Raw genomic sequence first — 14681 nt, forward strand, 5'->3', positions numbered from 1 at the left:
AACGGTCCCTGAAAGGCAGCATTGTGGATGACCCAACTCTATCCTCCAGGCTGAGGAGACAGCAGGATCCATGTGATCATGGGAATATTGGTTGTAGTGGGAAATTATCTTGCCACTGTCCAAAACTTACTGAGTTTTATAGAGCAGGTTTTGATCAAACCTTTTCTGGAGCAATGGTTTGCGTGATGCAAAGGGAATGTCTTGAATTCTAAACCAAGAGAAGCATCATGTTGACCTGGCCAGTTTGGGCACTGCCAGGAATTTAGTTTAGCCAAAGGTGGCATGTTTGTTGTTTTGAAGCAGTCTTGCAAAATCCACTTCCCTGAGGGAACGAGTTTTAGGTGGGTAAATAAAACCCAGCTTGTTACTTCCATCATCCACCTCCACTGCTGTGTAAGGTGTGGGAGACAACACAGCCTCCATCAGTGTATCCCAACACCTCACCTCCCAGGCCTTTATCCCAGGCTTCAGAGCCAATTGTTATTCCTAATGGGCAGCAGGGGAGATGAAGAGCCTAAGGGCATGGGTCAAACCAACTGAGATCCACCTGAATAGGTGTCCAGCTCCCGGGGAGCAATTTGGATTCACCACCTCCCGCCATGGTACCCCGAGGACACCCACTTTGAGCACACCGGCTTTGTGTCACACTCTGAGGCCACACGCTTGGGTTTTTTAGGCACTGGGCTTTCAGTTGTGTGTTTTTATTATTTTGGCTTTAGATCCCTTATTTGCAGTCCTTCCCTGACAAGCTACTTTTGCATTTTAAAGGGAAGGCTCTTTCAGTACAGTGCATTAACAGTGCTGGAGCAGGGACTGGCACATTAATGTGTCCACTGGGGCTGTGCAGAGCTCCTGGGAACAGGCAAAGGAGTGACCTTGTAGAAGTTGCCCCTCCAACGATTTTTCTCCACAGGAGTCTGAGAAGGGCTGTCCACCACTGCCCTCAGAGGTGGTAACAGTGCTCAGAGACCTACCTTCACCCGGATACTTTTGGAGAGGCTCCATCCAGAGCTTGATCCAAGAGGGAGAAGTTAGGTTTAAATTCCAATTTTTTTAAAAGTACCCTTTTCTTTAAGCTGAGTTGGGATTGCTGACAGGATCTCATGCTGCCTTGGTGATGGCTCCTGATACTGAGCAGCCCCTCTCCTCCCCACCCTCCATGCCGCTTGAGGACACACAGCACTATTTAGGGCTGGGGTGGATTACTGATGCTTAATTTCATGTCAGATCTCTGTGCTGGATGTCAGTAGTTCTTTGCCTCAACCTATGTGTGTACACCTGTCATCAGCAGCTGTGACTTCCGTGGGCCCCTCTTGTTTAGTAGTGACACATACGTGTGAAAAGTCTCATTAGAGAAACCTCCTGATGTTTAGTCAGTTGTTTAGGCTTTTGCCTGTGTGTGGGATGCCGTCAGAGGGATGTGCTGGAGTCCAAAGAAAGTCAGCAAATCCTTGTTTGAATTCCCCAAAATCTGCTTTTCCCATTTGTTTTAAAGTTGCAGATTGAAAAATGCAAGTTCTGAAACGCTGCTGCAAAACTCAACTCCTCTTCTTTTCCTCCCTCTCTCTCTCTTTTCAGCCAAACATGTTAATGAAGTCATTGTGGGCACCGAACAGCTGATGGAGATATAACCCAAGTAGGTTTTAAAGATGATTTTATGGAAGCCAGCAGCAGAACCAGATGTTCAAGCATCGTAAGATCATCCATACAGATCAGTACTGGCAGGGTTTACCCTGTCATTGCTCCTTTCCTGTTCAGCTTTATATTTATGTCTTAATAAAGAAGTATTTACAGAGCAGCGCGTCCGTCAGCCCCTCCCCCCTCATTGGGATGCGCGCGGGTTTGTGCCGGGTAGTATCGGTCCCTGCACGCCCGGCGGACGCACTGTACTTTTCCAGCAGAAGGGAGAGCGGGGACCACACAGATTGTGCCCACTCCAAAGAATGACTTAGCCGCCCTCCCTGCAGTGTAAACCACGGCCCCGCGGTCCTGCGCCACCGTCCCCGAGCCTGGGAGAAACCGCTCGGGATGTTGCTTGTGCATCTCATCAACGCAGCGGGCGGGCAGCGAGACACAGCCGTAATGCGGGCTGCTCTCTGCAGCCCAGCTGCTTCGCCAGCCTCCTCCTCCTCCTCTCTCTCTCTTGTGATGTTGCCCTATAGCACAGAAGTGTTTAAGCTGCGCCTCTTCTGTTCTGTAATGCAGCTGAGGAGTTTGGCACTCATTTCCATCAGGGCTGAGTTTGGTCCGTTACTTTGAAATCCTGCCCAGGAGGGGGCTGGAGGGCTGGTAGAGTGCAGAGGGGAAGCGGGGTGTAAGCAGTGGGTACCCTGCCTTATTTTGATGGGTCTTTCACTCGATCACCCAGACGATCTGTGGATGACTGTGCCTGCATCTGTGAGATGAGTCGAGCACACTGATGTGAAAGGCACAGCTTGTGGTCAGGGGTTGTGCCAGGATTGTGAAGCACCTGGATGGGATTGAAACTCCAGCTGTTCTTTAACAATTATAAATTGGACACAAGTTCCTACCTAAAAGTTGTTTATTAGAGTCTAGTAGGATTCAACAGGACATTTATCTGCTCCTGGCAGTTTGACATCCAGAGGTGCTTACAGCAGCTGGCTGGGATGGTATTTCATTAACCAAAGTGATGTATTTAAAATGTGAGTTTCATGGGCACCAGTGTCCCCTGAGGAAAATTAACATTTCCTAGCTAATTTGACAGGAGAGGGATTATAATCCAGACATTCCCCAGGTTTTATAAGAGCAAAACTGCTCCTCTAAAGGGCCAGATTGGAATGGAAAGTATGGGTAAGGATGAGCTTCAAGGCCTTTGACAAGCTGCAGAAGGAAGAAATGTGCTGCACTTAAGCTCCAGCTTTGTGCTAGAAGTTTTGCTTTGCCTGTGTGTGCAAACACGTTCCTAAGGTAGGAAGCCTTTTTCATCCAAGGGTGGCAGAGGCTTTGCAAAGGTTAATTAAAGAGTACTCCTGACTCTGTGTGCGGCAAGGGAGCGAGGCATCCATCTTGGGTGTGTGGAAACAGAAGCAGAGTGGAGCATAATTACCTGGCTTTGCATTTTACCAGAAAGCTGTGGCAAAGCTGAGAGGTCCACAGGGACTTTGACTCACAGTCCTTTTGCTTAAACACAAAGCCTCCTCCCTCTCTGTTTTTTTTAGGATAGGTCTTCTGCAAAAGTCCACATGCCCTTACTTAACAGCTACAGCTGTACCTCCTTGTGCCTTAATTATATGTTAAAGTCTCAGTCCTTTTGTTTAGCTAATTTAAGAAGAGGGTGGGGGGCTCTTTACTGTGTGGGTTAGAATTTAGCATTAATTTAGTGTTCTCTGACACTTGAAAACCTGGCCGGGATTTGAGGCGTTTTCTTTTCCTTTTTGCCTTTTACGACCTGCAGGTGTTTGGTGTGAGATAAAAGTAGATCCCAAAGTGAGATTTCACAGCACGAATTATCAAAGTGAAGATTCACTCTTGATGTAGTCTTCGTGTGTGGCAGTAATTATGAAAAATAATTCGGGATAATAGGGCCTTCAGGAATCCCAAGGCGAGCATCGGGAGGTTAACCCTTCCTCATCTAACCTGGTCTCCGTGCCGCTGTCATTATCAGGTGAGCAGGTGATGGGCTGAGTCAGGCAACTTTACAAACCAAGTAATAAACATTATGGCCTTCAAGAAAATCAGAGAGGCAACTGAGGAAATGAAATTCTGTTCCCAGGGAGTTGTGGTCATACCTTTGTGAAGGTAAGGGCTGCTCACCAGCTTTGGGAACAGGTCACCTCTTAGATAATAGCAAGGAAGTCTTCTCACTTTGCTGCTCTGTCACACCCGGGTAGCTGAGCATTACAGCCCCTACCCATCACGGTGCTGTCTGCACCAAGGCAGTGCTTCGTAAGGCAGTGTTGCTCTAGGAAGATGGAACTGCCCAGCTCTGTGGATGCTGGTGATTTCCTCAACACTTCCTTGGCAGATGTACAGCTGAGGTTGATGTGAGAAGGTTCTTGATGTGGCATGTCACATGCTGCATCTACACATGGTAAAACAAGGGCTTGCCATGATGCCCAGCAAGGTTCCCCTCTGGCAGCATCTCCAGCTCCTGGGGTTTTGCTGAGCAATGTCCTGCCAGCAGCTTCTAAAATGCCTTTTTTGTGACTGGGGCAGCCAGGTGGCATGGGTGTGGAGCCCAGCATCAGTGTGTGCACACCTGCTTCTTCCCATGCTTCTTCCTGCGGGTCCTGCATCCCTAGCACACCGTGACAGGCACACCTGAAGCTCTGCCTCTTGCCCTGACTCCTGTAAGAGGTGCACACCACCTGCAGCGGCTCTGCCGCAAGGTCCTTCTCAGTTCCATTTGCAAGACCTGGATCTGGGAAAAGTATTTGTTGGCTGGTTACAGGTACCCAGAGCCGTGGTTCTCAGCCATTAGTGTTTGCTTTTGAGGGTGACTGTTGTGATTTTTCAGGAAGCAGCAGCTCATCTGATCCCTTCTGCAGTGAAGTCAAAGTGGATGGCTCCCATCTTCCTGGCAGCCTTGGAGCAGAGCCATGCAAGGGGGAGGCGAGCAGCCAGCCATTCCCAGGAACAGTGGTCCTCCCACCCCAGTGGTGTGCAAAGGAACACAAAACCTTTACAGCAGGCTTTGATCTCGCATTTGGGACACTTTTTTGGCTTGTGGGTATGAAGGGGAGAGGGATGCCAGGCTGAACAGTCATATGGCCTCTAGTCTGCAGCCCTAGCAATAGGACTCTCCTGAACCTCTTGAAGCTGGGCATCACACGGACTCACCAGGCTTTTATTTGCTCTGTTCTCCAAGATTTATCATGTTGCCCCTGCTTACTTCCTTTCTGGCTTCTGCACAGCACTTTCCTTCTTCTGGCAGCCTGAAAGAGTGGTTTTCATCATGTGCTGCTCATCCTTTGGACTTTGCTGGTGGAACCTTCTTGTTCTGGGAGACCAGGATTTTCCTTATAAAACCCCGAAGGTCTGGGGAACGTCAGTGTTTTCAGGAGGTGTCTTGCTCCCTCCACACTGGCCCAAATCTGCAGCGAGGGACAGTGGCTGCTCTGGTCCCTAACCTGGTGTCTTGCTAGGGGCAAGGTTATACATCAAGTCCCAGGTGGGGCTCACAGAGGAATTGCCAACGACAGTGTGATGACCAGACATGCACAGTGCATGGCATAACCCTCTCCCCAGGTACCACTGGCCCTGGAGCACCACAGCGGCCTCCTGTCACGCACAGCCACTCCTGTGGCCTTTGGTCGCCTGTTCTAAAGGAGTGAAGATTGCAGCAGGCAATTAAGGCTGGCTCCTCGGCATTGCAGGCTGCCCACCATGGCACATCCCAGGCCCTTCAGTGACAGGGACAATGAGGTTCCCTCGCTGGGGTCCAGCACCCAGCAAGCCCCCTGAGCCACCCCCTGCGGCAGCCAGCCCACAGAGACTCGCTCTCAGCAGGGTGGCTGATTTCTGGATCCTGTTGGTTTTCACTCCATCTCCAGGGAGCCAAGGTCCACAGCCGCGCCTGTGTCTCCCAGACGGGCCGGCAGACGAGAACTTCCTTCCCGGCCCTATAGACAGACATTTTATATACGTTGAAATACGTGTGTGTATAAATACGGAAAGCAAGAGCTTGGGAGAGCTCGAGTCTAAATAAACTTGTATGTTTAAGGCTTTTAAAATGCTAATGCTGAATTTCAGGGGATGGAGGGACACAAGGGGATTGTTGGACTGAGCACCAAGACAGCTGATGAGCTTGGATTGGTGCCTTTACAATTCAGGGGAAAATGGGATAGTTTGGGAAGGAAAAAGGGATTTTCTTGTTTTTGTTTTTAGAGGAAAATAAAAGAAGCTGCCTTCTTATTTGCCTCCCTCCCCCAGCGCCAGAGCAGCGAGTGACTGGTGTTGTATGCATAAGCTATTCCTTTGTGCAACATCTAAATGGTTAATTGTGTTTGAGGAAGATGTACGGGCGAATGGAGGGACCACCCAGCAAGAGACAGACAAGAAAGAGCGATCTCTGAAATGTTTAACCAGAGAGAGAGCAAAGTTGTTTAAAAATATTTAATTTACAACATTCCACACTGCTGATTATAAATTGGCCGTCCAAAAACACTGCTGCGTGCGGGGAGGGATCCAGGCAGCATGAAACAAATTCTTGTGATTGTTTTTCCTATCTTCCTCCCTCCTTCCCTTGGGAAGTTTAACCCCATGGCGGGATGTGAGTTGCCCCAGGCAGGGAAGGCATGACCGCTGTCCCCAGGGGCCACGGGCCCCAGGGACCACGGGCTTCCATCCTGGTGCTAACACCTGCACTCAGTGCTGGGGCACAGCCGACTGCCAGTGCTGGGAGAGCTGGAAGGGACTGTGGGGACCAACCAGCAATGCTGGCAGCAGTGATGGGCACAGATGAGATGGCTTCCAGGTAAAGGTCCTGCAGCCCATTCCCTCTGATTTTTACCCCAGCACTGAGATTCCTGTAAACCATCCAGATGTGGTCCTGGGCAAGGAAAGACAGGAATCCGCCAGTGATGGACTGGGAGACTCAGGGAACTAAACCAGCCCGTGCTGCACTGCCCATGAAAGGTCCTTCACCACTGTAATGGTGCCCATTCTTCAGGTCAGTGGTGCTTAGTTGCATGGCCCAGCCAGTGGCACTGGGAAGGAGCTGGGGCCTGGGCCCTGACAGGGTCACTGAGCAAAAGCAGCATCTCCCCCCACTCAGGCTTTCTGCAGAGGGTGATTGGTGCCGGATGCTGGGAAGAAAGGATTTGGCCACGCTCTGCTCATGGCTGCTGCTGATCCGCAGCTGGCTTCGAAGCACAGAGCCACCCTGACTCTGCTTCCCCAGCACAAGGGACTGTTCTGCAAGGAGGGACAGTTCCCTCTGGGTGGTGGCCAGGCTATATTGCTCATCATGTGAGGGTGGCTCCTGCTCCCACCAGGACATCCTGTCTCACCTTCATAGCCCTCATTCCCCCCATGGTCTGGGAGAGGAGGTTACTAGGAATCCCTGTCGCACTGTCCCTGGGAAACCAGGCAGGTGAAGGATGCATGTGGTGGAGCTCAGCCCCCACTTTCCCAGCTGGCACCAACCCTTCCAGTGTCCACCTGCACAGACATTGTCTGAGAGGCTGGAGAGCCACCATGCCCAAAGGGTATCAGGGATGGGGGGAGATGCACAGTCTCCCAGTCAATGACCCTGCACTGCAGAGGGGATTTGAGCAGAGCTGAGCAGAGGGATGGGAGGGATGCAAGAGGAGCCAGGATCCTGGAAGCAGAGGCTACCTCTGCTGCACATCTTGGCATCTCCTTGCAGATCCTGCTATGGAGCGTGACAGCCCAGGTGCTTTCGCACCCCTGCTGCCCCAGAACACCAGCCATACATCCAGCCCCCCAGGAGCCTCGGGGAGCCCTGGCCACCGGGGAGGAGAGGGGTCTTGCCTGGTGCTGCCAGCTCTTCAGGCAAAACGGGGGCACAAAGAGGGCTGCAGGTCTCTTCACTGGGACTTCCACAAGTTTCCTAACCTTTAATAAGCCAGAAAGCCTCCTGGCCACCTGGGCACTTCGTGGTGTGCAGCAAAGGCCTGTGACAGTCCGAGGAGACGGGGTGGGTTTGGCTGCATGCCCCGGTGGCGAGCTCGACTCTCGGTGGCTGAACCACTCCGAGCCCTGCCAGCCCCAGCCGGTGCCGGGAGTGAGAGCAGAGACAAAAGAGCTTGTGTCCGCCTGCCAGCAGCCGGCCCCGCCGAGCGGCCGCCCGCCCAATTAAACCGTGCCCGCTTCCCATGCGGCAGGGGCGCCCAGCAGGCTCGCTGACCCCCTCCCACTGCCCACCAGTCCAGGGGGACCCCCATCCTGTGGGGCCTCCTCGCAGGCGCCAGCACTTTGGCTGCACTTGCCGGGCACGCATACGCTCCCTCAGCCCCCCACCAAGGGCATCTCCAGTGGCTCATGCTGTGGATGGGTCACCCCATCCCCGAGTATCTCCATTTCCCCCAATTTCCTTGCATTCTGGGGCTCGCAGCACCCAGCAGCACAGGCAGCGGGGTGCTGAGCATCTCTCCCTGCTGCCCTTAAGGACCTGGTCAGGATGAGACCTGGCAGCAGCAGCCGTCACCACGGCGGGAGCATCCGCACGCCCCGTCCTGACCCGCAAGGCTGGTGTCACATCCACTTAGCTGGCTCCGAAAATCCCTCGCCCTGACACCTTGTTAAATACCCACCAGGGGTCACAGTTCCTAGGTTTCTTTTTCCTGCTTTTCCTTTACCCCGCTGAGACGTTTCGGTTGGCAGGAGCTCCCCCCAGCTATTAGGTATCTTTCGGGGAACAAGAAACCTAGATCACTTACAAATTAATTTGGAGTTAAACCTACAGAAAATGAGAAACATGCTGCTTTGCAGGAGAGAGCGCTTGGCCAGCGATCAAGAAAAATACATCCAAACCGCCCGATGCTGCGTGCTCGGTGGCGGCCGGGGATAGAGGGCTGCATGCTCAAGGTAGCCATCAGCTGCGACTGGACGCGTTTTAATGGGGCCGCAGCCTTTCCTCCCCATTAAAACCACAGCAAACAAACAGAAGAGAGAACCTGCTCCCTGGTGTGCAAAGGGACGTGCAATAGGACGTGGGGAAGGCCGGGGTGCAGAGGGAGGGAGCATGAGGAGCAGCACCATGGCATGGAGGTCCGCCCACCCCAGTGCCTGAGGATGAGGACCAGCCACGGGCACCACGTCCCATGATGTACGGACACCTTGTTAGCAACATTTGCCCATCTCCATGTCCCCAGGGCCACAGCAGCTTATGCCAACACTGGTCCCCAAGGGGCGACACCATGTCCCCTCTCCCCTATGGCGCCTTGTTGGCTGGAGGGGCCATATCATAGCCCGCCTGGCCAACAAGGCACCGTGGGGCAGGGGGATGGGCGGAGGACCCCAAGCCCACCGGCAGGCAGGTGGGTGAGTGGGTGGAGGTGGGTGTGAGCAGCACACCGCGCCAGGTGCCCCTGAAGGGCCGCAGGAGTGGAGCTGGCCCTCACTGCGCATTGTGTCTGCGGTGCGAGCGGCTGTGCCGGGAGGGGGCCGCGCGTTGGAGGCCGGGGCGGCGGAAGAGCAGTGATAAGATAAAAGGTCTGCTTTCCCATGCCGAGGAGCCGGGGCGGGGGGGGGGCGCGGGGCGAGTGCCGAGGCCACCCAGGTTTCAAGCGCTCGGCCTCGGCGCCTGACCTCGGCACATTCAGAGAGCACTTCCTAAATTTGTCTCCTGTGTTCCTGACTCACAAGCAATTTCCTCACCCATAAAACGGCATCGGCATGAAAGGACTGGCCGGGACACCAATTACTTGTCACCATTTTACCACCCCGCTGCTCACTGGTTCGCAGCCCCTGGCAATGCCTGGCCAGGATCTGCCCCCTCCCCCTGGAGCTCCTCTGCCCTGTGCCCACATGGGGCAGTTGGGGTCCCCTGTGCTGTGAGGAAGGTACTGTGGGGCAAAGGGATCCCCAGCGCCCAGCACTTTATGATGCCCCCAGGCAGAACCACCCGATGTTTCTGGTGCTCCTGGGTATCTTCAAGGCATCTCACAGCCCAGCCTGCACAGCCTGCAACTGGGGAGGCAGTGATCATCCCCAGGTTTTCTTGGTGCCACACTGATCTTGTCTCTGTGCTGACATTGTTGTCATGTTATTAAAGATGCTTCTATGTGGATGTAGGGGAGGGAGCAAGGCTCCATCATTTCCACTGATGGTGGCAGACTGAGGCATGTGGACCCATGCTGGCACAGGGCATTGCCATCCAGAAGCCTCTATGCCCTGCCTTGTCCCCACGCCCTGTACCTCTGTGCCACCTTATCTGTCTGTCACCAGCGCTCAGTGCCCCCAGTGCTGGTACGTTCCCAGCTGCTCCCATGTGCAAAGGGCACAAGCTGGTGCAGAGGGGCAGGGAGCTGTGGGTGTCTCAGCAGGGTCTGAGCAAAGCCAGGAAGGCTGGGAAGCCCCCATCTACCTCCCGGGAGCAGACTGTGCAGCTCTGGCTGCAGCCCAACCTTCCCCAGCAGCAATTGCCCACCCTTCCTGCAGCAAATTGCTCCCGGCTTCAGGCCGGCAGCGGGTGAGGTTTGCCCAGGGCCCAGCAAGCGCCACGGTGGCTGCTAAACGGGTTTTATGGTGGGATTTAGGGACTTTTCTGCCGGGTAATTGATTTGCCCAGGCAGTAAAAGATCAAGGCAGGGGCTCAGACGGTGGCTCCCAGCATCTGCCCACCAAGCAGGCCAGGGCACAAGCAGTTTAGGGCATGGCCAGGGCCAGCGGACCCCAATGCCATGATGCACAATGTGGGGTGACGCAGCCCTGCAGCAATGGGGTGAGCAGTGCAGCTCTGTCCAGGAGCCCCCCTTGCAGCACCCCCCCTTCCCTTGCATCCTTGCATCCCCCTCCCCAACCCCACCACAAAACAGCCCCCAAAGGAGACAAAAGGGGCTGTTTGGGGACCTGCCACCTGCTAGTCCCCATCCTACAATACCACAGTAAAGAGGCACCAAACAAAGGCCTTAAAATCCTAAAGGGGCCCATTCATTAGGGTGACAAAGGGGGAAAGAACTACATTATCATAATTAATCCCGGTGCTGGCGGTGGGTGGCAGGGCCCTCTGTCTTCCAAGGTGGTGTGGGGACGGCCGGTGTCACCACATCCACACGCTATTGTGCGCTGTGGCCTTGCGGGGCTTAGGCGGGTTTTAAGCTCTGTAAACACTTCAGGACCCCCCCCACGGCTGCTGGGGATGCTGTCCTCCCCCTGGCCTCCTCCCCAGCCCTGCCTGTGTGTCTGCTTGATCTGGAATCCCCCAAAACCCTAGGGCTGGGGTGGCTCTGTCAGCCATGCCCCCCTCAGTGCACCTGCCCCCAGGAGCCCCAGGTCCTGCTGGTGGTGCTGTCATGGGGGTCTCGCTGGCCACATCCCCTGGACCATGTTCCACGGAGAATTACCCAAGGCAGGATGTGGTGGGAACCCCTCTGCTCCCTTCCTGGGGCTTTCCCTGACCTTGGAGATGGGGCTTTACCCCTTCCCTGCTATCTCAGCCCGATGTGGGTGAACCAGGTGGACTCTAATTTGAGGACTGGCCTTTCTTCTTCAGCTTCAGCCTTCTGCTGTTGTGGAGTCACAGAGAAACTGAGGCACAGTGCAGCGCACAGAGGTGTGTGGAAGCTTGAAGGGAATCAGCTATTTCTAATCCCCTCGGATGGATGCTGTCTCCCTTCCCGATCCCTTTGGATGGATCATCCCTTTAGGACACAGAGTCCCTTGGGGCACACCCACTGCTGGCCGAGAGAAGCAGTGGGGCAGGGGACACCCTGACGCTGTCTGTCCATTCAGAGGGCACTCCCTGCACCCCCATCTTTCCGGCCACCGCAATGGGTGTTGCACAGCTGCGGGGTCCCTGGGAGCCTGTGCCCGACTTGGGGCCGCAGCCGGGCGGGCTGTGCCGGTGCTTGCGAGAGCACCATCTGGTTTCCAACTAACAAACGCCCGGCGCTGGCTCCCGGCAGAGTAGTTGCTGCTGCGGTGGAGGCTGTTTACAGCGTGCCGAGGCTCTGGCATGTCTCTGCCAAGTCCCCTCTGCTTTCCCTCCCCTTGGGCGCAGGGCTCTGGGTCTGCATGGCGGCCGTGCAAAGCTCGGCTCCACACCCCAGCCCCTGCCCATCCTCCGCTTGCCCGGAGGATGCCGCTGCCCGCCGAGGCTGTTGTCCCAGGCTGCCTGTCCCCAGGGAGTGCCCGCTGCGGCGTGGCTCCTGCCCGCGGGGATTTTCCCATTCCCTTTGCTCGACGGGGTGGGAAGAGCGGCAGAAGGACAGGGGACAGGGTGGACTCCTTGGCCACGCCATCCGCTCTCCGAGTGTGTGGGTGCGGTGCCCTGCGCTCCCCAGCTCCCACCGCATCCTGCCAGCTCACCCTGGCATCTGCCTGCTGTGGGGGAAAGGGACGAGGGTGGGCAAAACCCCTGAGTGGCCCCGGTGAAAGGACGAAGCCCTGGGCTCCTGCCCTGCACCCACGGCTCTCGCAGCCACTGGTACTCAGGGTGGGGGCTGCACGGAGCCATTTGCCTTTAATTGAATTTATTTGTTACAACCCCAAACAATGTAAAGCAGGCTTCTCCCAGGCTCCAGCTGCCTGCCTGCCCATTAAAATACCATCTAGAACAGCAAATCCCCCCTCCCGCCTTGATATAAAACAGCCGGTCAGCAAGAAGCAGCCGGCGAAGTCTCCCTGTGCACAAGCCAATTCTCCACTCCCTGTCCTGCTCCCCCGAGGCTGGTGGCCCTCAGGACTCCAAGTCCCTCCTGGATGGCTACAGGGGAAATAATGTGCTTGCAGGGAGACTGAAAGCCCCCAGCTCAGAGCAGCCCACTGCCCGGGAGTCCATTGCTGCAGCATCAGGGCAGAAGTAGGCAGATCCCCCACCCTGCCCACAGGGATTTTCCAGTTGGGTTTTCTATCCCTATTGGTTTGGCAAGGTCTGGCTCTGTCACTGGGATTGCCACCTCTCCTTCAAAGCTCGGGATTCTCAAACCAGCCACCTTCCTGCTGAGCCCTGAACCCTGCCAGGTGCCACTGGGGTGACACGGGCCCTGGGGATGTAGCTGGTCCATGGGGACCACCGCAGCAGTTGGTGGGCAGTGGGACAAGGGTTCATGGCAGAGAGTAGGCAGGGTACCAGGAATGATCCTGCCACAGGCAGTCCTGTTCATGGTGTTCATATGCCACAGGAGCCCTGGGCTGATGTGGGTGAGCCAGGATGGGGCTGGGGAAGCCAGTCCTGCAGCACCAGGAGCACAGGTCCCAGGGATACCCTTGGTACCCCAGGATTGGGCAAATCCAGCTTGGCCCTGGGCCCTGGCATACACCAAGCAGGTCCCCACTGACCATCCTATTGACTTTTCCAAGGACATTGATGCCAGTTCCCCATCTGCATGACACCAGTGAGGCAACTCCAGGTGGAAACCAATGGTGACAGGTAGGAAGCAGATGGAGAACACAGGTCAGAGGAAGCAGTGGGGCTGGAGAGGAGGATGACAACTTAGTTTTTCAAAATTAAGTTCATAAAGGCAGCACTGCCTGGCGGTGCCGTGGGGCTGCCGAGGAAGGGGAATGGTGGGACTGCTAATAGCCATCAGGCAGCAGAAGTGCTGAATAGCTGTTTCCCTTCTGTATTTGGGGACATGCCAGATGCTACAGGCCCGTCACCGGACAAGAAGAAACCCTTTAGGTGAGGCCAAGGCCCAGGAGAGCTTGGCAGCAGTGTTTGAAGCTGGTGGGTGCTGTGGCTTGGGGGTGCAGAGGAGCTGCCTGAAGAACTCAGTTTACTTATTGGGGTCTCCCCTGGTTTTGGTCTTTAAGAAGACACCAGGCTAAGCATCACCATCATTGCTCCAGGGTGCCAGGGTGGGAGGTGGGGATGGGGACCCATGTAGGGGATTTACCCCACAAATTGTTGATGCCATTTACCCTCTGCTCCTGCCAGGATTTCTATGTCCCACTGCCCTCCATCTCTAGGGTGTTGGACTTGGATCCCCATGACAGGGGATGGGGTGGCTCTTCAGGCATGCTTTCTTCCTGCTTCCCACCATGACCCTGGAGAAGTATCTGGCCCTCAGAGATGGCACATGGCACTGAGAGTGAAGGGAACACCGTGTTTGTGGGGAGGTGCACTGGGGGGAAGTGGTTTGGTTTTGGGAAAAATCATTGAGGGGGTACCTGGTCCTCTGGGGGAGGACACCTGGACCTAGAAGGGGGAATGCCCATCCCTTGGGATGGGTTTAAGGGAGATGCAGAGCCTTCAGGAAAGGGGGCTGCCTATCACTTGGGGTGGCTATCAGGGTGCTTCCCAACCTTTGAGGAGTGGACATAGCAAGATATCTACCACTTAGGAGGTTATGTGCAGGCACCTGGCTCTGGAAGGGATACCTGGCCCTTGGCATGGTTGTGGGGGGCACTGGCCAGCACTGATGTGGGCTATGGGGGGAATGGCTAGACCAAGGAGGGGGGCTATGGGGGGAAGCCCACCTCCAAGGAGAAGCTATGGGGTCACACCCTGTCCTTGGAATGCCCTTGGGAAGGATGTCCATTCCTTGCGGTTTGCTATCCTTGTAGGGTAGCTGTGGCAGAAGGATGTTTACTCCTGGGGGTGGCTATAAGAAGGATGCCCTGATTATAAGGTGCCCATCCTTGGGGGATACCTATGCAGGGGCTGCCAACTCTTCAGTGTGTGGTTATGGAGAATGCCCATCCCTGGGGGTGGCTTATGGGGGAATGTCCTCCATATGAGGTTTGCTACAAGGGGTGCCCATCCCTTCGAGTTGGGGGAGAGGGGGAAGAAAGGCAAGGTGGGGGTGCACACTACCGTGAGACAGTGAACCAGCGGGGGGGGGGGGGGGGGGGGGGGGGGGGCAGTATCTGTTGGGGGCTGCTGTTCCCGGAGGCCGGGAGTCCTGGGGTGCCGTTGCCCGCGGGTGGGGCCGGCAGGGCCGGGCAACCCCCAGTGCCGCCGCCGCACTCCCCCCCGCGGCGGGGCCGGGCCGGGCCACGCAGGACGGGGGGTGGGAGGGTGAGGGGGGTGGAGGGGGGGTGCCGCCGTGTGTGGCCGCCGGCGGCGGGCGCGCCGTTGCCTAGCAGCCGCG

At 55.8% G+C, this 14681-nt stretch overlaps 1 protein-coding gene across 2 annotated transcripts in view; it reads left to right on the forward strand.

The window, feature by feature from the left end:
• Positions 1-5242, forward strand: part of EIF2B3 (eukaryotic translation initiation factor 2B subunit gamma) — a 108067-nt gene extending 102825 nt beyond the window's left edge. The window contains exons 11-12 of one of the 2 annotated variants that reach the window (XR_008462444.1): positions 1579-3625; positions 4478-5242. Coding sequence is in view for 1 of the 2 variants with exons in the window: in XM_009901965.2 (XP_009900267.2) it covers positions 1579-1631 (53 nt within the window). In the remaining variant the exon portion in view is untranslated. Of the gene's footprint in view, positions 1-1578; positions 3719-4477 lie in introns of those variants that run through there. The other variant, XM_009901965.2, reaches the window with a different exon arrangement.
• The last annotated feature ends 9439 nt before the right edge of the window (positions 5243-14681 follow it).

This window comes from Dryobates pubescens, chromosome 11 (genome assembly GCF_014839835.1).
Source record: "Dryobates pubescens isolate bDryPub1 chromosome 11, bDryPub1.pri, whole genome shotgun sequence".
NCBI classification, from domain to species: domain Eukaryota; kingdom Metazoa; phylum Chordata; class Aves; order Piciformes; family Picidae; genus Dryobates; species Dryobates pubescens.